A 27,032-nucleotide genomic window follows, 5' to 3' on the forward strand; every position below is an offset into this window, starting at 1 on the left:
AAAGGATTTTGTCACTTGATTTCCAAACGTGAGTGAGAATCTGGTATTTCATTACTAAAGGACAATGAACGAGTGCCTGCTGTTTGAAGCTCAGGACAAATCGGTCATTATCTTTCTGGCAAATTTGTGGTAGCACTAATACCACTTTTTAACTCGATCTACTATGGGAATTTCAAATACCTCAGAAACTGATTGCTGTGAAGGCCTTTTTTTTAATTCTCTATACAACTTCATATGGAGAGAATTTTCATAACTTCCTGTTGGACAGGAAAAGAAAAAATTGTTTCAGATTTTCTTTTTCAAATAGGGATGTTACGGAGTGACCTTTCTAGCACAAACGCAAAGGACTTCTCAGTTCTCACTGAGCGGAGACTCTCATAGACTATGTAGGTGCTAAGTGTTAATATTAAAAACCTTCTATATCTACACCGTTAGACAGCTTTCATTTTAGCGTGTATTTTAAAGAGCCAACATGCTATGCGTGATACTTTATTAAGCAAGATACACTCTGTAACCAAAATCTGAAAGATTTTTTTGTTCAGTGTGCTTTGAGAGCTTTCAAATTCTAAAAAAAATGTAGGAAAAATGTTTTAAATCCTTATTTTTAAGATGTGTTTGTGTGTTGCTATTTCCAGACTAAGATTCAAAAGTTATTACTCTGATTATCTCTCAAGCCTCTATTTTACTTCCTCTATGTAATGGTATAAAGGTTGGTACATCTTGTAAGAAATCAATGATTATTTCATTTTACTACTGATTGGGACGTCAGGGTGCTTTTAAGATGTGTTGTAAATAAACAGTTTGACAGAGGCTGTGATCCAAAAGAGAAGCCATGATAATTTTTGGAGCAGCAAAGTGCTATTTTGGAAGTGAGCTGAACAACTAGCTGCTGTCAGAAGGGCAGAAGAAAGTTAGAGCAAACAATCAGCAGGGGTGGTTACAGCCCTGACCTAGGAGAGGAAGATGCATTTTACAGCCACAAGCACACAAGCACATAACAAAATCAGTGAATTGAGCAGAACTGGGGATCAAAGGGGGGTAAAGCTTCCCTTTCTCCCACTCCTTCCTCTGTCCATCCCAACTCTGACTAGAATTCATATGGGTAAAAAAGATCTCCATAAGATACACATAGGTAAGGACCTAAGGTCCATATACTGCTGAGAGCTTATGGCTGGCCCTAAGTAATTTGCAGAGTTTTGCAGGGCTTCTTTATATGTTCCATTACCACAAGACAATATAGCATTAAGAAATTCTTCAATTCTAGCCATAAAGGATTATCCATGGTTGATCCGTGGTTTACAGAAGCTGGCTTGTGAGAATGCAGTTTTAAACAGCAGAGTGCACATTCCACAAAAGTCTGTTTAAGGGCATGTCATTGAAGTACATAACTATGTATTTTAGTGTACCATTACTCTTTGAATGTCATTGTGAAAACGTAGTGAGGTGTGGTATAATTCAATGAGATGGTGAGTTTTGTTGCCAAATCCCAAATCTAATGCATCATTTGGTTGTAAGGAATGTTACCCAAGGGACTGACAGTCCTACCTGAGCTTAACACAGTGGCATTAAATTATCTTTTATGAGATTAATCTGTGAATAAAATTAACCATGAGTTAGAGTAGCTCAACTATAATAATCACAAATTCATCCACTATCTTGTGAGTGCTCTTTGGTAATGGCTCACAGACTTAACTCTGCTCTGATTTGCTCCAGAGGACTTTTAGAGTAAGAACTGCATTCCCTGGGAGTAGCCAGGGTTCTGGCTGCCTATATACAATGTAAAGGAAAAGCACATGGTCAGAAACCATCCTCCCCCTACGCAAAATATGTCAATCACCACCTTAATTCTGTCAGTCTTGTCAAAAACTACCAATGTGTTGTCTCCCACGCAGAGATGAATGCAATGTCCTAAAAGCATCAATTTAGATGGCAGTTCTGTGCCCAGAAAGCTTGAGGTCCTGAAACTAACCTAAAGAAGCCTTTATTAAAACCAGTAGATAGGTCTGTAAATGCCAGTTCCTTAACACTCGGTTATGTGGAACAGCATGGCAGGGTAACTCCACTCTGTAGGAAGGAAAGCAGTTTGTGTCAAGCTGTGCTCTGCCTACAAGTCCAAGTACTGATCAACATTGTTTCAGGGAAGTTCTCGTGGAGGCCGGTGGGGATGTGGACAAGTTAAAAATGGATTTGGCTTCATGAATCCTCTGGCTAAAACTCCTACTTATGGCACAAGCAGCAATAGCCACTGTTACAGAATATGAGCTGTCGTAGCAGAACGGGAGGAGCTGGCAGGATGTACTGACATTAGGCAAGGGCTGTGTTCCTCTGTTCCCAGTGGCGCGCTCTGGCAGATCTCTGTGCTCCAGTGTTTCAGCTTTCAAAAGGAGCTTTTGGAAAAGGACTATGGAATAGCCACTCAGTTTCCCCTTGACAGAAAGCAGCAGTTCAGACCCACCAACTGTAGAGTCTTTTTAGGGAGCAACCCTAGAAAGGAATCAGTGAAAGGCGTCACACAAAATAGGCTGCTGTTTCAACTGGCAACTGCAAAGTACACTTGTGTTGGGCTATTTCTGTCCTCCTTGTACGAGAATGATTTCCATAATTTTAAGTCATTTTTCCAAGTAACACAATCTGGTTTCATTTCCCAGCACTAATGGAGAAGAAACCTTTAAATCTTGCAAATGAACATCAGTAACTAGATGAACCTGTAACAGAGCTAAATAAATAAGCCAGATACCCAAATGAGTTTGCTATCTACTCCAAAGTAGTGGAAAAAATAAATGATTCTGATTAGTTCTTTGAGTGGCACACTTCCAACCCCAGCAATAAAGGCAGGCTTCATGTACTCTGGAGCAGACATACTCCTTCAGCATAGAACAAAGTGAACTCTGCAGCGATGACTATAGCCAGCTATGGGAAGGCTGTTCTGCCAAGGAATAAGCACTCAATAGTCTGCTCCAGGGATTTTGAGTGGGGTTTTTTTGCAGTTTATTTAACTTTTCTTCAGTTGAGAGTGCTTATATAGTAAATACACGTTTACAGATAACTGATTGACAAGGTTTTCTTTGTTACCTTTTTCACTGACACCTTGGGAAAAGTTCACGGGCTGCCCTGGTCTGGGGTGTCCCACCCAGGTCCACAGTCTAAGACTCAGCCTAGATAACTTAAGTTTCTGTGGTATGGTTTACCTAGGAGACAGACCTCTGAGGAGGGCTGTGATTTTTTTTCTCTGTAGAGTTTCATCCAAGTGGGAAAGGGAATGCTTTATGGTTTAGTGGATTTTTTTCTTTTGCTTGTTCACATTTTTGTTTTTAATTAATGTGTCTTTATTCCTGTGATAATAAATAAGGCCATGGAGTTACACCTATCTCCTCGCATAATTTGAACAGCACAGGCGCTACCACGGAAGCCAATGTTTTCTGTGCTGCACTGTTTTCAGCAGGTTTTTTTTAACATGATCACTATCAAAGAATGAAGAATACAAATATAAATGAGCCATCAGAAGTTATAAGCTTTGAAGCTCTGTATAACAACTGGTCCTGAATAAAAGGAAGAACTTAAGCACCACCAGCAGCATATGGACAAGAAAGAAACCTTTCATGTAGTGAGTACCTACAGAGAGACTCCTACTGATCGTCACCACATGAAAGGATACCAAAGAGGAGATGTGCAAGACTTCAGTGGTAGGAGGTTAATACGTTATCTACTTCAATCGTGAAAAAATAGAAGAAAGAACACAGGACACTAAGAAGTTAAAAAAAAGTCAGACTGATTTAATTGGAAAGCATCACTCGGCTGCCTTCTTAAGTAATTGTTGGAAGCCATCCCAACTCTTTATATATTTAGAAGCAATATAATTCAACTCATAAATAATTTCTTAATAAGCAACAGTGTTCCCAAAGTATGTGATTTAATCCTACTGATCTGATGAGAAATAGGGCTATTCCCTTCATACAAAAATACATTTAGAACATTTTATGACAACAATAATTCTTCCATTGTATTACTGCCGTTAGAAGTAGGGTATCCTAATGAATGCATTTGGTAGTCTATGAAATGACAAAGGCTTTGGACAGTAAGAAATAAATAACAAATTCTGAACAAATCATTATTGTCAGTCCTGTGGTGTCACAGAGATGAAATTACAATATCATTAGGGAAATCTACATAAGGGTATGCAAGATTAGACCTGATTAAAGGCAGTTTTAGAAAGACTAGCAAAATCCAGTGGTGCTGTGTTGTCACTAATTTCCTGAGAAAATGTAAAAATATGTGTGTCTGTACATATTTATGCATATTTATACATGGGGGGGGTTGGTGTTTGGTTTTGGGTTTTGGTTGTTTGGTTGTTTTTTTTCCTCAAAACAATACTGAGCCTACAAGACCAAGGTCAATATCAGCTGTTTGAAGAGGAGCAAAGACCTGGATTCCCTATCACACAAGAACAAGTCATTTTTTCAGCTAAAATCTATGCAGCAAAGCTAATGCAAATGGCAGACACAGGAAAAAAGGGCTGTCTGCCAGCTTGGGAGATTGACAAGAAAACATATGGAATTTTATAAATAGTACACACATTTCCAATAATATTTCAACCAGTCAATATTTTCCATCAAAATAGCTTAATAACGACACTTCCAGCTTATATTAATGCTAGGTACAACCAATAATTTGTGAGTTTCCCTGTTCCTAATTGCATAAGTAGATACAGTAAATACAGCCATGATATCTGTCCAGTCTTAAGTCTCTTTAGGTCCAGAGTGATTATTGTTCCTCAATCAACCTGTCAAATATATATCTGATGAGGGCAGTGCTCCCTTGCTTGGTATAAAACCACAGCGGTTTATCAGTGCAAGTGGAACTGTGCCAGTGTACACCAGAGGATTTAGCTTCTTAGATTGAAAAAGAGCAAATAGTTTCAGAGGCTGGATCTGTACTTTGGGATGAAAAGACCACAAATTCTTTTTGCTTTAGGGCTTATGTTTTTCTATGACTTCAGTGCAAATTTCATCAATGTTCTGACTCATCTTTGGGATATTATTCAATCTGACTATTAAACATTAGATCCATGAACAGGGTTACCTTAGTACAGGCAAAAACTTAGGACGTATTTGGAAAGATATGAGAAGGGGTGGGGGGGAAGAAATCAATTCTTTTTTAAATTCAATTTCACACTAAGGTCTGTTCATTTCACTCAGAATATACCCTATAAAATGACAAAGCTATTCTCATGAGTAAGTTTAAGCAGGGCTTGGGTGTGAAATGCCTGGCTGTTGAAGAAGCGTGTTTTGATTAGTTTCAACTTGCTTAGGGTTTAAAAAAAGTAACAAATAGTGCTGAAAATCAGCGAGGTGCCAAGGCTGGCAACTGGTAGTCCCCTGAGCCGCCAGTCATTCTAATCAGGGTACCGCTGAAAAGCGCTGTTTGGAAAGCTGTTCTCTGGCAATGGAGAGAGAACCGGCTTTTCATTCATTTCCTTCCCACTTCAGTGGGTTAGTCAGGACTAAGCGAGTAGAATAGGCTCATTATTGTAACTGTTCAAAGGATAAGGATTTTAGATTTTTACACGGAGGTGGCTTTGCTGGTGTTACTAACCTCTCACAGTTAGTTTGGACTTCAAAAGTGTTGCTTTGCTCCACTTACCACTTAGATAATTCAGTTTATTCCTGTGCATCTCAATTAGGGGAAGCAGACCAAACAGCTTTACTCTCAGGAATTCATTCATGAACTGTGCTGCAACGTAATGTTGCAAATCCTGCAATGAATCAGAGGAAACTTTTCCCACTGAATCTTTTAAAGGCTCCACATAAACCTGTCCATTACTATAAAATTCAGTGAAGCATTTTCCCCTCCCAAGTAAATACTAAGTCTGAAACATTAAGCCAGTAGTGACCATCTTAAGCTGCAAGTCCAAAAATACAGCAAAAGGCAGCAATTAAAACTACTGGCACTTTAGGAATTGCTGTAATTACAGATCACTTTTGCTGGGAAATACCGTACTTGATATTGCATGAGTAAGAAAAATGTAGTTACAAAAGAGAAGTGATAACGCTACTGAATTTGGTGCTTTACGTCCATGTTATCCCAAGGGTTATATCTTTGAGCCCGTTTGCCATGCTAATGAATGGCTCCTTTGCTGTGTCAGTGCTCCAGAGGTACAGAAGTGCAGGGAATGGCCTGTTAGATTCCGTGCAGGCTTTGTGTCTTATCTGAGGAAACCAAGAAAGGAGCTCTTCAAGGACATGAGGAGGTCTTTATGAAAGATGCCTTCTTCTATCAAGAAACATCATACAGCCCTGTACTTACCTGCTAAAAAATATTATCCAAAGCAGTTCCTGGCCACATTAATCTCCTCGGCCCCTAGCATGATAGCACAGCTCATTCTTATGGCATGAGGAGCTGAAACCACATTGTCATAATCACAGTCCTGTGTTAGATGAGCATTTTCCACCTCTGCATCACTGCTGCTCGTGTACTGAGCAGCACAGAGATAAAGCTATTTGGAAGCATGGAGGAAAGCAGGGGGGTGTTTGTGTGCCGACTGAATTATTATTATAAAACAAGATATCTGAAAGGACATTATTTTGTAGAAATGGGGAAGGAAGGAGAAGTCCATTTAGCTTGCACCTTCGCCACTAAAGGACAATAAACCAGGTACGCTTTGCAATGGCCTTGAACAAAACAGAAGGTACTGCTATTAATGCAATACAAAATGTCTATTAAACAATAAAACATTGTTCTGTGCTCTCCATCTAATCTTTCAGTACCAGAGTAGGTATGTGTTGTAGATTTTCCAGGGCAAATGAGTACCTACAGACAACTGGGAAAGTAAATAAAATCAAAATCCATAGAAATATACCCATTTCATTTAGACCATGCTAGACATTGTCAGAGATCTAACCTGGCTTTGGCATGGTTTTTTTATTTGAAGTCCATTTCTTGTATAACAAAGAAAGGGGAAAAAAATTACACAAGCAGACCCTAAAGAGAGAACAGAGTGTGATTACAGTTGCCCATATTTAACAAAACACATTAACTAGCATATGTGATAAGAATGACAGCCAAGAAATAACACAGAACTAAGAGTTCCAGAGATCTTATAAATCATGAGAGCTTGGTAGAGCTAGCCTATAATATTTCAGCACTTTGGAGGTTCTAATCATTCACTGCACATTCCTATCTCTGAAGATTGTTTTTTTTCCATTTACTGCTTTGGTGACCTATGCCTTTTGTCTCTTTACTTCTGAAGCTAAAGCATAGACAATGTCATTAAAAGTCACTCCTACCTCTAGCCATTGACTGAAGTAATTTATATTCCCATATTCCAGATGAATTGCATAATTATTTTATGAAAAGAGAAAAAAAAAGGAGGAGGAATGAGGCAAGAACAGACACAGTAAGATTTCAGCTTGTTCTCTGTTTGAGAAATTGTCATAGTGAAAAATAAACATAACTAAGAGAAATCAGAAAACAGTCCTCTGCGCTTACTGATCCAGTCCCCGGCCTGGAGGATGAGAGTATGCGAAAGACATACTGTTTGCATTCAGGACATTAATTCAGGCAGTAACCAGTGTGCAAAGCCTGGCTATCCTCTAGTACCTGAGGGAAATTAGACCAATAACAGCAGGTATCCTGTACAGAGACAATACAGTGAGAAACATGATGCAAGGCATCTCAAAAAAATATGGTTGTTTGGAACATGTCCTCTTTGAATAGCGAGTTCCCTGTAAAAGAATTAGGAAAGAGCTCCTGCTGGATATTAAGTCAGTCTTGGATGTGAAAATGGCTGGAGGCAAACCGAAGTAAGGAAGCATCTTTGGAAAAATAATCTCCCTGTCATCATACATGACATCATAATTTTACATGGCCAGTTTAGGCCATTCCCACTGGTATCAGTAGACTTTATTTCATGAAACACTGAATATAGCAAAAGAATTCTAATCTGTGCAGAAGGAGGTAGAATCATGTCCTAAATTGGCTTGTTCATATACAACCTTAGGATCTGTATGTATTCCAGGGACAGAGCCTCATATAGCAAATGCTCCTACACAGGGAGGATGTATCCTCTGTGTGAGTTTCAGGAAGAAGATGCATCAGCCAGCCATGGGCATGAACACGGGTCCAGAACGTGGGCAGTGACAGCTGACTACTTTTTGCTTTTTAAGTGACTGTTTCCATTTGTCAGAAATTTTGCAAGCTGTAGCATGCTGCTTGGGTTTCGAGGCAGTCTCTCACTATATGAGAGAGAGATTTCTGGCATTTGGAGTTTTATTTCTTTGATAAAAGCTTTCCACAAGCAATTTCTGTGTATATGAAAGTCAATAAGTGTCCACTGATGCAACATCATGCTAGCACCACTAAGCTGCACTTGATGAGAGTTCACATAATGGGAAGCTAGTCTGAGAGGCTCACTGGGGTGCCCATTTGCTGTAAGAAAATGTGATTTTAGCATGAGCATATTTTGCATTGGAGGGATGGTTGTTAAGCATGCTGGAAGGGTAAAGCTGCAGCGTTTTCTCTGTAAGCGTGAGCGTATTTAATATTTAGGGAGAGAATATTGAAAAGCAGCGAGTGGTAAATCATATTCAGGCTTTAGGCTTGAAGACAGGACAGGCAGCTGGCTGATGGGGAGATGCTGATAGCATATCTCCTACAACAAACCTGAGTGGACTGTAGCTAGAGAGGACCCAGTGCTGCCAGGAGCTGAAGAAATGCAGGTAAGCAAGTTCACCCCTAAGGCAAAGGCAGGCCTGAATAGTTAGCATTATGCCAAGGGGTCCTCAGCAGCACACCATGAGGCCCAGAGGAGGAGAACAGATTGCTGCAAAAGAAACTATTTTAATAGACTTGGGTGGGAAAAAGAGGAAAGAAAAAGCATGCCAGCTCTTGAGTTTGGCAGCAAACCCAGCTCCACTAAGGTGAGCCCAGCTGAGTTACAAATCTCCTCAGTTATTTGCCAAAGGAAGCTTCAAATACATTGTAGTGTAAGGCTTAATAGCATAACACTAGCAACTCAAATTTGCATTAATTAAAATGAAGAATAAACCAAAGGGCTCCTCTTCCAGACCTTCCATGTTGAACAGATAATGTACTATGTGTCTATGGGGAGGACTGTGAAATGTGTCTCTTTTGGCTTAAATCACCCTGGGAAGTTCCATTGAATTAATAATGACCGTTGGTAAAAGTTAAATTATTGTAGGGCATCATTCAACTTAATGATAGAGTTTACTTAAATGTTCCTGCTAACAGTTATTCCCTGTGAGCAGTATAGCAATACCTATATTCAGAGTGCTAACACCGGATTATCATCCTCTAGGTTTTGTGGTGCAAACCCATAGGAAACTCTTAAGATTTTTTGGTATTTGAAAAAATAATACTGAATGACAGGTACACAGTCATTCCTTTTTAAGGTTTGTCTCCATTTAAGAGCATACAAATGTATCATTTGATTAAAACCTCTCTGCAGCAATGATTGCTTTCTGCTAATTATTTATGTAATTAGACATGAATGTCCCTGGTTTATGCTATTGCAGGAGCACAGAGCAGGAACTACAGACATGTTTCAGGAAAAGCTGAACCCTACAAAACACATGAGCATAATAGCAGTTCACATAAACATGACACAGTGGAGAGCATACAGATAGAGGTGATCCTGCCCCTCTGCTCTTCTGTCATGAGACCGCACTTGGAGTGCTGTGTGCAGTTCTGGTGTCCTCAACGTAAGAAGGATGTGGAACTGTTGGAACAAGTCCAGAGGAGGCCATGAGGATGATCAGGGGACTGGAGCACCTCCCGTATGAAGATAGGCTGAGAAAGTTGGGGCTGTTCAGCCTGGAGAAGAGAAGGCTGCGTGGAGACCTCATAGCAGCCTTCCAGTATCTGAAGGGGGGCTATAGGGATGCTGGGGATGGACTCTTCATTAGGGACTGTAGTGATAGGACAAGGGGTAACGGGTTAAAACTTAAACAGGGGAAGTTTAGATTGGATATAAGGAGGAAATTCTTTACTGTTAAGGTGGTGAGGCACTGGAATGGGTTGCCCAGGAAAGTTGTGAATGCTCCATCCCTGGCAGTGTTCAAGGCCAGGTTGGACAGAGCCTTGGGCAACATGGTCTAGTGGGAAGGTGTCCATGGCAGGGGATTGGAACTGGATGATCTTAAGGTCCTTTCCAACCCAAGCCATTCTATGATTCTATGATAAATCCCTCTTCAAGGAAGGAATTATTTTTTTTTCCACTGTCTGAAACTTGTGTTACATGGGAAACACAAGATTGGGCAGAATTCAGTTTGTTCCTAAGGGACTGGTGAGATTAGAGCAAGAAGTAGATTTTGTCATGCTTCTTCGGGCAGAAAGAGCACTGAATCCAGCAGAGCCTTAGAACAGGACTGAGAAACGCAATGTTAGGTCTTTATGAAAAAGAAGGGCTTACCTCCCTAAAAAGCAGTGATAGGAAGCTAAGCATTATTTCCCTTCAGGCAACTGCTAGACTATCTGAGGAAACTCCACAGGGTGTTCACTCTTTGAATACCATATCAAAATCCGGGAGAGATAAGATGGGTCTAAATTCATCTTCGGTAACTTTCTTGGTAAGCCTCAAGAAGCTGCCTATACTTAGAATGGCTCCAGAAGGAAAAGTAGCTCTGTTTCTTCCGCATGTACTACAGACACTAAAAAACCATGCTTGAGATTAAGAAACGGCAAAATTGACCAAATTACAAGTTTTGGTGGAATGATTTTTTTGTTCCCATGCACAGTCTTTTAGCAGAATTTTCTATTACTCTGTTACCATTAACCAGATCTAAAAGCAGCAGCGGTTTTGCTGGTATCTGAAACAGCAAGATGATAACAGCATGTGGGCTGTGCTACATTTCTTTCTCTTAATATCAGGCAGGGCCTGATTCAGTTCATGTGGAGTCTCTCTAGAGACTGTTGTTACTGCTGTATTCAGAGGTAACAATTCTGCATTGTGCTGGATCCAGCTGATGCTTTCAGCACAGGTGTAGGTATCAGCACATATAACCTCAGTACATGTGTACTCAGAGATTTCTCAGAATTGGCACCTCAGGAGGGATGTCACATTCTGCTTATCTGTGCTTATCATTGATACTTGTCCTTTCAGGGTTTTCTTTAGGTAACATGGAGGTAGTGATTTTTTTCATGTTTCCTCTGTAGATTCAGTCCTCACTCCATATAGCTGCAGTTATCATATGATGAGGATACATATATGTATATTAACAGGAAACAACACATTGCTGTTACTCACATACCTCAGAATAATGAAGCAGACCTCCTAAGAGCTGCCTTCACTGTTTCAGTACTTGTCCAGCATCTCTTCCATTTCTGCTTTCCTGAAATAAAGAGTTGTACTTAGAGTGAGCTTCTGCACCATGGGTGGTTACAGCAACTGCTGTCAAACTGTTATTAGAGACTCCCTGATGACAGAGAAAGGGTTCCTGTTATCAGGATACTCCTCCTGACATGATATGTTTTGCAATATATATACACACCATGAACAAGATAGAAGTGCAAAACCAGATTATTTCATTAGCATTTATTCTCTAAAGGAGCTTTGACTGTAAGATGTTATTTATGCTGTTTGGGTCAGTTACATCCCTGTGAAAGTATTGATGATATGCTTAGAACTTTAGTTTAAACCCATAAAAAGGACATTATCATTTATAGTCTAGTTTCTCCTCCTTCTTTTCCAGTATGACCTCAGGATTTTTTTCTTTCCTTAGTCATTGGCAGCAAGACATTAATTCTCAGCAGATACTATTCATGCAGATCTTAAACCAAGGGGGAACAGAACTGATCGGCAAATCCACCTTCCTGGGTTTTGTATCCTTTCACAGGAAATAAAAACTTTTGCTCCTATGGTAAGACTCAGCATACATTTTCATTCGGCTGTACTAAGGTTTTCATGGCTTAAAAACTGTTCCTTGTAATGAAGAAAATTCTGGATAAATGGTCATTCTTCATGACTGGATTAAGGAGAATGAATACGGAGAATACAGCAGGTGTCCTACTTCATGTGGGATGGACAGATAAATAATCTGTGTCCTTTTTTCCCCATGGGGATGGAATCCATCACGTATTCCATTCTTAGTGTTTTGTGCATCTGCATTGAGTGCTTGACCCAACAGTGCAGATGAGCAGGGCAGAGCAGATCAACCTGAGGACATATTAAAGTCTAAATCAGGCTTCATCTTAAAGGAAAGCAGGGTTATAGATCACATCTGAGACATGAAGCAATGTGTGCTTTCTCCCTACCAATAAATCTCCAATCAAATGCACAAAAACTGGTAAGCGGTGGAGAGCATGATGAAACCCAGCTGCACTGACCAGTGTTAGTTTTTCCTTTGCTCAGGAGTTTTCCATTCAGAATCAGGGCTGGCCATCTCCCCAGCAGCTAATCCTTCTCTAGAGGCAGGAGAAAAAAATCACCAGGGAAACAGTAAAGAATTGTTTAAAACAATAAGTAAACGAAGACTCCTCTAGTTTTGTTGTCCTTTTGGGGGAGCTACAATAAACAGGCATAAGCAGAGTCTGTTTTTAAGTACTCATGTCTTTTGCCTTTCCAGTTTCAGCTTTGCTGCTAAGAAATACTTTTCTAACATTTGCAGACTTAAAACAAGACATTGTTTTCGCCCTGGATTAACAGTATTGACGCAATCAGTTTAGATTTTTCTTGTAAATGTGCTCAGAGCACCAGTGTTTGTGCATGGGCAGCTATTCCAGCATAGCACACACCTCATCTGTTCTCTGTTGAAGAATGGGGGAAAACCCTAAACTATAAGGAAAAGGAATTTACTTACTTGCTTGCTTGTCAGCCAGGGTAAGCAATGATATATATATATTTCAACTTGTAACACCATTGGTTCATCTATAACTATACCACTGAACTAACTCATTGAAGATGGATCCTACAGTATCATTTCTGATGGTTATAAACAAACAGCAAACTGGTTTTGTTTCAGCAAGGCCAGAGTGGGATTGTCTGTTAGAAGTCTCTAAAGAAATCTTTATAATTCTAGTGGGAAAAAAACAAATAAATGCTTCAGATGAGTTAAAAGAAACCAGAGCAGGCCACTGATGTTATCAGCAGCTCTTACTCAGAAAGGAAGGATGCCCCCAGGTCTTTTATGAACTTGCACAAGCAAAATTCCCATCTGGTGATGGGCCAGTATTGTAAAGCTACACCACAGAGCATCAGATAATTTGAGCTGGGGGAAACAAAACTGTCTGCTTCAAATGGCAGTGAAATTCACACTGCAGTGTTTGTGCGGGTGGAGCAAGGACCTGTTTGCTGAAAACTACTATGCTAAGTTTAAAACCTGGGTCTGAAAAGCTGATGGTTCCTCCATCCGGCAGGCAGGCACAGAGCAGGGGTAATGCATGGCCACCTGCTGAGGCACTGTGCACTGGGGCAGAAGGACGCAGGGCAAAGAGAGCAAGGGATGCTCTGCAGCCAGGAGGGTCGCTGGTGTGGCAAGTGGTGAATTAACTGGGAGCATTTCCTTTACTGCAAAAGACTTCACAAGTTGCAGTAACAAGATTTTTTGTAGTCTTCCTCTCCCTCCAGAATATTCTCAGACTAGGAATTAATATTTTGGACTGTGCTTAGCAATACATCAGGTATTTTTAATCTAGGCTTTGCATTATGGAGGGGACAAAAACTGTTGTGAGTACACGTGCATAGGTAGCACCCACGTACCTTGTAAGTAACGATGCAACGATGCTTTAACACAGCAAGTATTATAAGTAGGCATGAGATTTTTTCTTTTCATTGACTCCCCCAATGCACGTAAGCAAAGAATAAAAACGAGACAACAGTCTATGCATAAGGTTAATTAAACGTTCTTAAGAGTTTTAAATGTTTTGATCAGTCTAGAGTGCCTGTTCCTGGCTTGGAAAAGATAACTGCTGCCACACTTCTTGCCACTGTTGCCTGCTTCGTCTTTCCCTCATTTGATTCTCTTCTCTGGTTTAAAAACAGAGTTCGGAAGCATGGCTGGTGCTAATTGGAAAAATTAACAGCTGCTCTGGTATTTTATTTGGGGACATATGTTTTTTCAGATGTACATCATCTCTGCAATTGATTTATTCCCCTTCCATGCATCACCTTTTTAAAACCTACTGGTCAAGCAACCAAATACCAACATACCAAAACAATATAGCACATGGTGTTTATAAAACCCAAAACCACCAAACAAGATATACAAATGCCATGAACTTAAATCAGTTCCAAAGTTAAACAGCCTGCCTTTCCCCTTCACCCCCAAATTCCCTTGGCTTCTTCCCATTTACATACACACACTGTTCAGTGTTACCCCTACCCATCCAACACTTACACTGTGTCGGTGTACTCAACACATTTCAAGCACAGAAGGCTAAACAGGACGGTCATGCGATTTTTGGTTTTGAAAACAAGACAAAAACACATGACAAGAGTGAATTTCAGTGTTGCTTCCAGTCACTCCCCTCTGTGGGACAAGGTGGGCTATTTTGGGTGTATCTGAACAGCACGCTGGAGGCTGGTGAGCAGAGCCATATGCTCGGCAGAGATAGATACTGGTGTAGTTCTGCAGGGATGCAGTGCTGGAGCTGCCAACCCACATCCTCTCCCCCTGGATGTAACAGAGCTCAGACCTGTGCAGCTGGGAGCCCGCTTGGTCAGCAGCAGCTTGACACCTTCTGCAGTTACAGCCTATTGTGAAAGTTTATTCACCTTGACCTGCTTTAACAGAAATACTTTTCCCCCCATTTTTAAGCCTCCTATTAAGCTATAGAGAAATGCCAACTTGGAGCTTCAGAGCATCTTCAGACCAGCTCCCCTTGGGTCTCTATTGCTTGCTTTCTCACAGAATTTTGTACATCCCTAGAGCATAGATGTGGTTATTTTTCATGTCACTCAATATATTAGAGTTAAAAATAGAGCTACTCTATGTAAAGGGCAAGGACGTTGAAAGAATAGTGTACTGCAACAACAGGCAACTTTAAGGCACAAAAATAAACCCTCAGTTTTCTCCCTGATGGGGATGAGAAATGAGAGGTGGGGGAGAGAGAGATCCGTGAACCCGTACCCAATCGCCTGTTTCTTAGCTGCACTTCATCTGTTTAAAGCACACATATTACACAGAGGTTGTTTAATATTTAGGGCTGATACTGCCAGGCCTTGCTTTACTAACAGCATATTATTATGTTCCTACTGGGAACAAGTGGCTCTTGCATGCTAAAGAGACTTATGTGGAAGGAATAGAAAGCATTTGGGCTACAGAAGCACAGGGAAATCTGCACCTCCTGTTAACCAGGAGTGATAATATGGCAATTGCCAAGCATCAAGCCCAAAAAAGCACAGATGCTTCTACAGCCCTCATCTTTCCCTCACCCTATCAGAGAGGGTATGCAAGAAAACACAGAAAAGCTTACGCAGCCTGATCAGGAATCCAAGCAATTCATGAACATGGACTCAAGCCCCCCAAGATCTGTTGCAACTGTCATATTGGTCAAATAAACATCAGAAAAAGGGAATAGCTGCTCCTGGCCACCAAATCCCCCGTCTACAGCAGGAAAACATAGCCAGAGGTTGAACCAGGAGATGTGCTTCTGCCGGTGATCACTGTGCACAGAAATAGACAGTGGAAAGCACCTACCATACAGACATACACTGCCTGCCCTGGCTCTGATTTCTGTGTGTGTCGTCTGAGGCAGGTGGTGATGCGTTTGTTTTAGAGGGGCAAGAGGAGAGCCCAAATTGTTACTGCATTTTTGGATCAAGAGAGATGGTATGTACTGAAATCCTAAAGCCGCAGCAGCTTAAAGCGATTCTAGCTGCTGGCTTCCAGGATTCATAGCTGTATTCCCCATGCTTAGATAACAGAGGCTGGATTGTCTATGATTCAGTGCTTGCAAGTTTGTTTTTTGTTTTCCTCTTCAAGTCTTTGTTCAAAACAGAATTTACTGGTTTAGAAACCAATCATAAAGTAAAACTGCAGGCAGGTTTTACAGATCATCTACAAAGAGAAGTCGCTACAATAATTGCATCTGGATAAAACCAGAATAGCTGCAAGAACTTGAAGGGTTTCTCATGGCTTCTAAGAGTCACGGTAGCAAATAACACTTTGGCAAGAAGTCCTTTCTCTTCTAGATAATTGTTACTTTTGTGTGGAAGAATGTGATGGCAGAGTCCTCTTAAAGAAGCCTGTGAGGCTTTTTACCTTAACAAGATAATTGGTTTATCATTCATTATATGCCTGTGGCTTCCCCAGAGACTTTGTCCCATCTAAGCAATAAACGGTTCCTTAGCACATATCAAAGAACTCATTACTGTCCTGTTGTGAAAATTACATGGCCAGACATTAAAACAAGCATAATTTTCCTATAGAGATAATAATTATTTGTCTAATTAGGTATTTTTGCTACGTAGTCACCATGATACCTTATTCTTAAATGAAGCGTTTTTAAAAGGAAAGTCTAAGAAATGCAGTAATTGTGGAGAAGACAAAGGAGTTTAAACACAAACTGTTTCGGAGACTGAAGTTACACTTTTCAACAGTTACTGTCCAGGATTTGCTAAATAGCATATATTAAGGGGCTGGGGAGAAGTCACAGTTTGAAGACCAAAAAGTCCTCACCTATTGCCACCAGAGCACTGTCCCAGGATCCTGCTGTAGCATTTTGGATATATCAGCATGCCTCTCTGCTCTAGACTTCTTTTGATCAAAGTTAGCATTTAAAGAAAAACCCACAATATAATCACAAATACCTATTTCAATATAGAGCAACAGGATCAGTGAGTCAATGCAATAGGGTAGTAACCAATCCTCCCGCATTCCCAGTCCCTAAAGATCAGCCCAGGCAATGCCTTGGTCTGTTATGTCTCAATCTGTTGCACATTCCTCCCTTGTCAAACCTTTGCCATCAGGGTGCAAGCTTTGTCTTGCGGTGTCAGGCAGAGTTAAATCAGCAGCTTCTGGGGTAGGGGTGTTCAGTCTTCTCAGTGGAGCTTGCACTTGCTATCACCGTAATGAGCTGACACTGAGAGACTTTGAACCGCTTTATGAAATACAGTGTTCAGTTTAAAACCTCTTTTGGTTGCACAGGAAAGCTTCAACAACCCAAACACCCCAGTATTTCGCTATTACTCCTGGCAGACAGACTTACTTAATTCTATAACACCTGGGCACTTTCAGATAAGAGCAAAGCCTTCTTCATACTTGGTGTGTCCCCCACGTGTGCTGTTTAAGCAAGCTCTGCATTGTTTACACTCGCCACCAGCTGCCAGAAGCTAACCAGATCTTTGCTGCCTTGGCAAAGCTTCCCTGCATGCTACAAAATGGGAGGTGCAAAGCTTAAACTGAACACCTGTAAGTCGCTCTCCAAAGATGCCATTCCCTGTGCTGCAGCTGGGTTTAGGTTTGGTTCTGATATACGCCATCAGGATAAAATTAGGATCTTAAGTCACTGCTTTTGGAGAGGCAACTTTCCTGCTTGCATGTGCCAAGCTCATACTTGGCAGGCCAGACCCAAGGGCTGGGTTGTTAGCAAAGTAGTTGCTGCCTGGTACCAGGACACATCACATGGAGATGATCCTCACTGAGCCTTTTTGTCAAAGAGTGGTTTCCTCTCTCACATGCTGGATGTGAGTTTCCAGGATGTGACCAAGTGTATTAGTGTCAGATAGCAGCCATAAAAAACATGGCATAATGTCAGCTGTGCCATATAACCAAGGGAGCTTTTGTGAAGGTTCCACACCACGGGCCAGTTTCAGCCACAGGACAGCACTGTCCCCCAGACACCACTTGCCAACTGCTGTGTTTAGGCAGGGTAGAAGAGTACAACAATGTAGTTCAATCCCCAGCCAGCTACTGGGGGTAGCAGGAGAACATCTTAGCCAAACCCTCTCTTGGCAACTCCAGCAGAGCCGATGGAAACTGCAGCTGAGACCCTCTCCCCCTTGGTATCATCTCAGGAGGCATTACCAGGACAACGACAATAGTTTCGAGGCTTGTTCTGCATTGTGCCTCTTCTCTTTACACAAGGGGCTCCCCAGCCTACCACCACCTCTGCCAGGTACTGAAAGGCCCGCTCAAGTATGTAGCGACAAGAATTGTTAATAAAGTAAATGCTAAATAAAACCCAGCTGCTGAAATAAGAGTATCACTACAAATCTCCAGTTGCTAGATTCCCAGACAGTCCTTTTTTGCAGCATGATTGCTGCTCATATAAAGCACTGAAGGGAAAAATGGTCTTTTCCCTTTTTCCATTCAGTCATGTTCCCTCTGTACAGGGATATTGCTGCCATTTCCAGCATGCACAAGTTTTGCCTTCAGACACTTGGATACCAGTACATTCTCCCAGGATCATATAATTACCACTCTGTAATCTCCTGTTCCACTATGGAGATGAGCAACCCTTTTATGTTCATAGTAACAATATAAAAGTGTTAAGAGTTTGAGCACCGAGCCCCTGGTGCTTACACATGTTTACATTGGCCTCACAGAAAGCTGATATATTCCATCTGGTCAATTGGATTTCTTGGCTTAAAGTTACTGGAAACACTGAATGTTTCTTCTGCAGTGATCCTGTAGCTGTCCAAGAGCAACACACACACTTAGAGCTAACACCCTGGCCTTCATACTAAATGCTATGGAAGAAGTGCCTTTAGTGTGCTTTTTTTCCTGCCTGCTTTTAGAGCTATTTTGAAATCCTGAGTTCTGTGGTTTACTTTTCTAGTCAGTCTTATGGCATGTAAGGGATTCTTAAAGGATAAATGAAACACAGGTTTGCAGCTCATGACTTCTATTTTGCCCAAGTGTTGCAAATGAAACAACTAGATCTTTTTGCTCTTTGCTTTTCAACACTCTCATTTCCAACTCTGCGCTAGGTTTTTCTTTTCCTTACAGCTTTACATATCAGCTTAATAAAGCTCCTTGCTCTTATTTTCCTCAAACGCTATTTATGCTTTCTTAACTACTGATGTCAAGAAAAAGAGACATCACAGATCACTCCAGGTTATAATGGAACAAACTGCCGGCCTTCTAAATTACCAGCAGCAACACTGGAATAACCGTGCAGATATCCACTGCTCATTTAGCTCTCTGCAAGAGCTTTATCATGCAGCTGCCTCCTTCCTTCTCCTTGGCTGTCCAGACTCTCCAGGCTCAGGGGCAGGTAGGCACCGGGTTAAAACACAAACTGGGTCACACAAATCACTAAAACAGCACATTCCTACACCAGTGTTCACAACCCAGCTACCCCATACTGTGGCAGACTTCTTCAAGTGCGCCTGTCCCCTGGCTTAGTCCATCTCCCACAGTCTTGAGCAACTGCTAGCAGCTGGAGGGATGCCTGCATTTCCAAAGGCACTGCTGACTCCTTAAAGCCTGTCTTTTGCTGCAGAGGCTGTTCTGAGCTTGAAAATTGAGGATTCAGGAGTATTAAAAGTATGTCAGCCTGACATCATCTTTACTTTCTGGTGTATTTCTCACTTGTTAAGATTCATCCCTTTGCCTACTTACAGCACAACAGGAGCACAGGTGCAGGGACCTTTTCACATTCCCATCACCTCCCATTCTTGCCAGGCTGCAGACTCCCACTGCAGTTCTGCATCCTCTTCATGTCTTTAGCTCAGTCCTTTAACTTACCACAGCTCAACTCACCTGTCAAGCGAAACCCCTGTCCAATACACTGCTTGGCAAGAGGTTGAAAGCAGCCCATCAGCAGCTGCTGGGAGCTGGGGTTGTACTCGCAGCACGTGGGAGGTCAGACACAGCTCCAAGTGTGATTCACTTTAGAGCAGGTGAAGTCAGTGGTTGAGGTAATTGATTAATTAGTGCAAGCTGCAGCAGGCACTACGGAAACAGCTCCCGTGTCAGACGTAGCTCCACAGAACCAGAGGGATAGCCTTGCATCCTTCCCCATCCAAGCAAGCCTGCTAATACAATTAAAACTGCACTAGACAGACTCCACAGAGACACTTCAGATTAAGTCCTGCGCTCCCCATTTTCACCTGTGAAGCAGCACTCCCTCCAGAGCTCACTTCAAGATGTCTTTCAGCCCTTTGCCAGCAGAGAAAATACCCTGGCTGCAAAACTTTATTAAGGCTTTGACTAAGAAGCGGCAAACTGGGAGGGAAATGGATTCATATCAGGGGTTTGTTTCTGTGTCTGCATAATTGCTTCCAGAAAACGTCGACCAGGCTCTCTCCTGGGCATAGTGGGAGCATGTTCTGGTTCACTGGTTCTGCCATGTGTTTTGTACAGAGTGGCTGAATGGATATTTACATGAAAATAGTATTGCTGAGCATTTAGTTCTAACCATTTTGTACTGGGTACAGCCATCTGGAACCAAAACGCTTCAAGAATATTACAGATGCCCTTGCATTTTTGTCTCAAAAACTTTTAAAATACAAAACTTCTACATCCACCCTCCAGAGTTGCCAAACTTTTTCCACACTTCTGTTATTAGGCAACTCTGTTATTAAGCAATCCTGTTATTAAGTTTAGTGGATGAGAGACATCTTTGTCATGCTCAGCACCGTGTGCCAGAAGCGGGGCTGTCACTGGCGGGGAGCGGTGTAGCATCCTGACCACAGGACTGCCCAAGCACGGGGAGCCTCTCCCTTTGGTCCCTCATGAAGCTGGGTCTGTGCCATTCCCTCTTCAGGCACCACAGCTGTGGAAATACAGGTCTGAAGAGCTGCACTTTCTGGAAGATGGAAGATTGCTGTGGGACCAATCCCATCATGGGGGCCTTTTTTATTAGCTTTTATCATACACAACTCTCCGGATGACAGAGAGGGAAAGAAGAGATCTGAAGGCAGAACTGGTCCTTACTTCAGTAACAAGATGTCAGACTTTCTATAATGGAAGCTAATCATTACCCAGCAAAGCAGTACACTCAGAGGTTGGTTTCTCATTTTTAGCTTTGGTGTAATGTTCCTGGAAGCTAATGGCATCTATAATGTTGTTGCTGATTTGTTTTGCTGTATGAAAGCAAGCAGAAAATAGAATTGCTGTATGTAGGAGGCAAAGATGGTTTTTTTGTGTAATGAGCAACGTGCTGCAGTAAGAAAAGTGCCACAGTAAACCTGCAGTCCCCATGAAAGCCTGGATTTAATCACGGGGCTAGCTACTTGTGATCTTGGAAAGGCAAAGCGTCACCGTGGTGTCTGAACACGACGTGATTTTGGGGGCAGGGATCCAAACAGTCCCTCTCACGCCTTCCAGCATACCCTGTTGTAAAGCTGTGCATGCCCCGAATACAAGCAAAGCTGAGCACAGCCCTTTGCAAACAGCCCCTACGCCATTGTCTGGGCTGCCCAAGGGGGCTGATGGCTGCGATCTACCTCCTCCTCACTGCATGCACATCGCCTGACCCCACCAGCAGGCACTCGGGCAGCTGGAGACCGGGGGCTGAGGCTCTGCGGAGCACTGATCCCAGAGTCCAGGTTGGCCGCTTGCTCATGCAGCTGGGATGCACCAGTGCTCCTCCTCCCGGAGCTTTCAGCGGTTTCTTGATGTGGCGGAGGCACTGTGGCAGCAGGCTGCAGGCTCTGGATTAACATACAGCACCATCCATACATACATCCATGGATTAACATACAGCACCATCCATACATACATCCATGGATTAACATACAGCACCATACATACATACATCCATGGATTAACATACAGCACCATCCATACATACATCCATGGATTAACATACAGCACCATCCATACATACATCCATGGATTAACATACAGCACCATACATACATACATCCATGGATTAACATACAGCACCATCCATACATACATCCATGGATTAACATACAGCACCATGCATCCATACATCCATGGATTAACATACAGCACCATCCATACATACATCCATGGATTAACATACAGCACCATCCATACATACATCCATGGATTAACATACAGCACCATCCATCCATACATCCATGGATTAACATACAGCACCATGCATCCATACATCCATGGATTAACATACAGCACCATCCATACATACATCCATGGATTAACATACAGCACCATGCATCCATACATCCATGGATTAACATACAGCACCATGCATCCATACATCCATGGATTAACATACAGCACCATCCATACATACATCCATGGATTAACATACAGCACCATCCATACATACATCCATGGATTAACATACAGCACCATCCTGTGCTACAGGGGCTGTGTCCCCACCAAGCACTGCCCTTCTCCATTGGCACCTTGTTCTCTTGGGACAGTCGACTGGGAGAAGTGCATGGCAGTCGTGGTGGTGAAACTAATTACCAGCTATCACAGATTATACCCTAGAGCAGCACAAATCATGGAAGGAGGCAGGGGAAAGGAGTGCACAAAGTAGTTGGATCTACCTGGTTTCTGAGGGCTCTGAGTACCCATGCCTGGCACAGCTGAGCTGTAGAGCTGCCATGGTGAGACAGGCTGGAGAGAAAAGAGCACAGAGTGGTGAAGGGGGCCACAGGAAGGATAGGAGCCAGGAAACAGGTCCTGGTTTGAGCAGAGGAGAGCAAGAGGATACGAGAGGAGGGGATGGATATAGCATTAAGGCCTGGTAAAGGAAAGGATAGAGGGACGGGGAATACAGCTTCTAGAAAAATGCTTAGCAGCGCCAATGAAGTAACAGAGTATTTTATTTCACTTCTAGAAAGGTGAGAAGGAGCTGAGCCTCATGATGTTAAATAGCAGATACCACTCTTGGGATTTGCCATGGAAAAATGCTCCAGCCTTAACATTCAGTTAAACTCCTCCTGATGCTCTCTAGCTGCGCTGCCCATTTCATAGCTTGTGCACCTTTCACTGGGAACTGTGTTACTGTCATTTAAGGTACCAAACCCAGGGGTGTCATGGGGGAAGAAACCCACCTTTCAAGGATCATGCTCTGTTCAGTTTCATGGATGACAGCCAAGACTTTGAATACAGGAACATACCTCAGAACTACTTATTTGGGGCCAAACAAACCTCACTTCTGCTAAGTTTACTAGAAGCTTTGATGTGCTCATATAGCATCAAATGTCTCTCAGAAAGCACATAGATGGGAGGGCAGCTGCATGCCTGTGTGTGTGAGAACGTGCTGGTGGTTGTGCTGGTCCTGGCTCCCACACAGATGTGCTGGCACACCAGAGATGCAAGAGGGGACGTGGTGCTTTGCCAGCCAGAGCTTTCTGTGCTCCGCAACCACTGCTTTGGCTCCAGCTGCAGAATTGCCATGGCTCGGCAGAACTCTCCCTGCAGCGGAGCCAGGCACAGCAGGAGCCATCAGGTCTGTGACCTGGTGGCAGTGACACACAAGTGTCATGAACATTAGAAAACTCAATATTCTAACTGCAGTTATTTGCAGGTTTTGATCAAAACAGATACTGAACAACTGCATACACTTGATTAATAGCAAACACTACAGGAGCAGATGCTAATATTAATCTTCCATTTTACTGTATCAAATGCATATAATTATTCATCACTGATACTATTTATATACCCACGTACTGCTAAGTGAAAGAATGCTTTCATCCTGGTTTTATCGTTTCTAGATTAAATCACAGTTTTTTCCATTTCCTCGTCGGCAGCTCAGCCCCACAATTTTCTCTCCAAATGACAGACAATTCTTTTAAGCACATTGAATTATTTTTTCCAGGTGGTGGTTCATTTGCAATTAAATGTTACTCTTTCATGCTGCGCAGTAGTACAGCTGTAGCACACAAAGAAAGATGACTTTAATATTCCAGCTAACTCGAAAAACAGGATTTAAACAGAAGACTTGAAATTCAGAGGGTTACTTATTCAAAGTGAGCACAGGCACCCAGCGCCCCTTTATCCTTATGAGAGGATGTAGGGAGCATGGGGAGGAAGGAGAGGGTGAACCCGTGGCAGCTTGAGCGAGGCTGCAGAGCAGACTGAGCCATGACAGATGTGACAGGCGACAGCTGCGCACCGGGCTGACAGCAATCCCATGCTGAAGGCTGGAAAGGGGCCCCAGAGCTCACCCAACCAGCTTCAACCCACCCAGCCTCCAAAATCAAATCAGCATGGGAAACTGTGATTGTCACTGTTATCCATAACCTGTTGGTGGTTACCTCCATCGGTTACCTCCATTCCTCTTGCACCAGCCAAGGCCCTGGTCTCCCGGTGAGCAGAGTGAGGTCTGCAGCTGGCAGGTAGAGACAGGCATCACCTCTGCATGAGCAAACACTGAGAGGAGGTGTGAGGGAAAGGCGAGGAAGGTATCTGGTACCAAAGAGGCCTCTCTGCTGGCACTCAGCACCCACCTCATCAGCTGTAAGCCCAAGTACATACTCACCAGCATTTGGCTACAGCGACAAAATGCCCTTTGATCCAACAGAGACTTCAGTACCCTAGTATTAAACTGGATGATTATTTCATACAAAAGCTTTCTGTTTCATCTACTTTCTCCATACAGGGTCAGTTAAAAACCAACATTCATGTGAAAACCAGAGGAAGGTCGAATTAACCTCTAGCAATAATTATAGAAGCTCATTAGATACAGTCCAGCAGGAGTAGCCACATGCTCACTCAGGTGCTGAGTGAAACTTGCACAGATGAGTAAAAGATAAAAAATCCAAGATATTTATTTGATAAATGTAGAGCAAATACTCGGGTGCTTTCATGTGGTGGGACTGCATGCGCTGAGGTACCAACACGTCACAAAAATCACATCCTGTAACTTTGCAAACCTGTAACAATCAGGAAAGGCATCGCTACTAGTGATTAAAGCAAAATAAATCGTAGAATCGGTGAGGTTAGAAAAGACCTGTAAGATTATCAAGTCCATCACTAAACCATGTGCCAAATCCACGCTGATGAATTGAATCTGTCTTGCTAGTCCTTAGCTGAGATGCTGCTTAGTCTAACGGTGGAACAACAGTGCCTCCCAATGACAAAAGTATAACTCTTTCAGGGGCATGTATTTATTTGTCACTATCTCATTTTGCTTGTCTCCAATAGCTCATGTATTATTTTGACCGCAGCATCTCAAGGGATCTCTCTGCCAAGAAAGCTTTAATATTGAACTTCAAAATTAAAAGCCTAGCAAAGACCCAGCACAAGATATCCCCTGCCAGAATATTCTGTTCTTAAACTGTAAGCGAAAAACCTCAGTGACAGCAAAACCTGAAACATGGGTGTCCGAGACCCCAAGGATACCTGGAAATAGTGCTGGAAGCGTTCTGTTACTGCAGCGATGACTATATGTAATGATCAGTGTTACACATAACGTTTCAGTTAAGCACATAGATACTAATTTCTTAAGTGCTTGTGAAAATTATTCACCAAATAAAATTAACCTTTCTCCTCTCCTATTCTGAAACAGGTCCTGATTATTTCAGTTCCAAGAATCTCGCACTGCAAGCCCAGAAAAAGATCCTGAGTAAAATGGCAACCAAAACCATGGCTAACATGCTCATCGATGACACAAGCAGTGAAATCTTTGATGAGCTGTACAAAGTAACAAAGGAACATACGAGAAACAAAAAGGAAGCCCATAAAATTATGAAAGACCTGATTAAAGTGGCAATAAAAATTGGGATCCTGTATCGAAATAATCAGTTCAACCAAGAAGAGCTGGAAATCGTAGACAAGTTCAGGAAGAAGCTGAACCAAACTGCGATGACAATTGTCAGTTTCTATGAGGTAGAGTACACTTTTGACAGAAATGTTCTTGCAGAACTTCTGAATGAATGTAAAGACCTTGTGCATGAACTGGTAGATCGACACCTGACACCAAGATCCCACGGGCGCATCAACCACGTCTTCAACCACTTTGCAGATGTGGAGTTTCTAACTGCCCTGTACAGTCTTGATGGGGATTGTCGGCCGTACCTCAAAAAGATCTGTGATGGCATCAACAAACTACTTGATGAGAAGATCCTTTGAAACTACGCTCCAAACCAAGAAGCCAACCAAAAACTTCTCTCTAGAACTGGCCACCCTTCATGAGCCACCGTGAGCAAGCGAGCTTCCTTCCCACAGGCCTCTTAGTACAGTCTCCAACAAGGGCCAGAAAGTGCTCACCAGGCTCATGATGAACTTCAATCAGAAAGTTATCAATTTTAATGTTTTGTTCCAATAACTTGGTCTTTTCCAAGAAGCAGAGCGAACAAGGCTGCTGATATTGTTGAGAAAGAGATTGCTACACACCATGATCTTACTACCTTTGTGTACAAGGCTGAACATGGGAAAAGAAAGTAAACTCCAGTGCATGGCTATGTAAAACTACACAGGTGAAGGCTAAAGAGCAACGCATGGAATTTACCCCCAGGCCCTTGGTGCATATGTTTTTATCTCCATGAAAAAGCTTGGACAGAAAGTAGGGCTGTAATGGATTAAACTCACTCCTTTCAAAAGGATCAGGAATCAATATGAGAAGCCATCTCTGATTTTGCATGGTATTTAAGAAGTCTGATAGGAGAACAACAAATAATACAAACTGAGTAGAAGTGGGAGAAAATTTAAAGAATTGCTCGATGAAGCCATGTTTTCATTAGAGAGTTTTGGTTCATACCTGCTAACAGGAGGAAGGTTTCATTTTAAATTGGAAAAGCAGCTCAACAGTTCGAGCTCAGAGGCAATCCGAAAACTAGATAAAGCAGTACAGCAGTTTCCCCCCTCTCAGGGCTTGTGTATCTGGTAACATCAGGCAAGTTTAGGCCAAAGGTTGTGCTGCTCTTTGTGCTCTTACTGTTTTGGCTGACAGAACAAAACATTCTTTGCAAGGATTTTGAAATTGCACTTGTGAAGAGGAACGCGACAAAGACACCAGTGGAGTGACACCAGTGGAGTGACACCAGTGGAGTGACACCAATGGAGCGACGTTTACATTCCCTATCCTCAAAACATTCAACCTAGATAAAACGCTCAGTTTAACACGTCCACGACATTAATTTGTGCCTACAGTAAACTAGGTGTGATAAAGGAAGCCCCACTCATGCTTGCAGTGCCATCCGAGGGTTGTACCTCTGCAGGAGCCTGAAGAGAACAGTCTTA

The 27,032-nt window shown here is 42.3% G+C and overlaps 1 protein-coding gene across 1 annotated transcript in view; it reads left to right on the top strand.

Annotated features, from left to right (window-relative positions):
• The window catches only part of TNFAIP8L3 (TNF alpha induced protein 8 like 3), a 46,666-nt gene extending 19,840 nt beyond the window's left edge, over positions 1-26,826 (top strand). Inside the window, exon 2 of the mRNA XM_061446956.1 lies at positions 25,360-26,826. Within this exon, the coding sequence (XP_061302940.1) occupies positions 25,360-25,922 (563 nt within the window). The 3' untranslated portion in view covers positions 25,923-26,826. The remainder of the gene's footprint in view (positions 1-25,359) is intronic.
• Positions 26,827-27,032: the final 206 nt, after the last annotated feature.

The sequence above is a fragment of the Pezoporus flaviventris genome, unplaced genomic scaffold (genome assembly GCF_033815535.1).
Source record: "Pezoporus flaviventris isolate CSIRO_AGI_PZ_B2104156 unplaced genomic scaffold, CSIRO_AGI_Pfla_v1 ptg000006l, whole genome shotgun sequence".
NCBI lineage: Eukaryota > Metazoa > Chordata > Aves > Psittaciformes > Psittacidae > Pezoporus > Pezoporus flaviventris.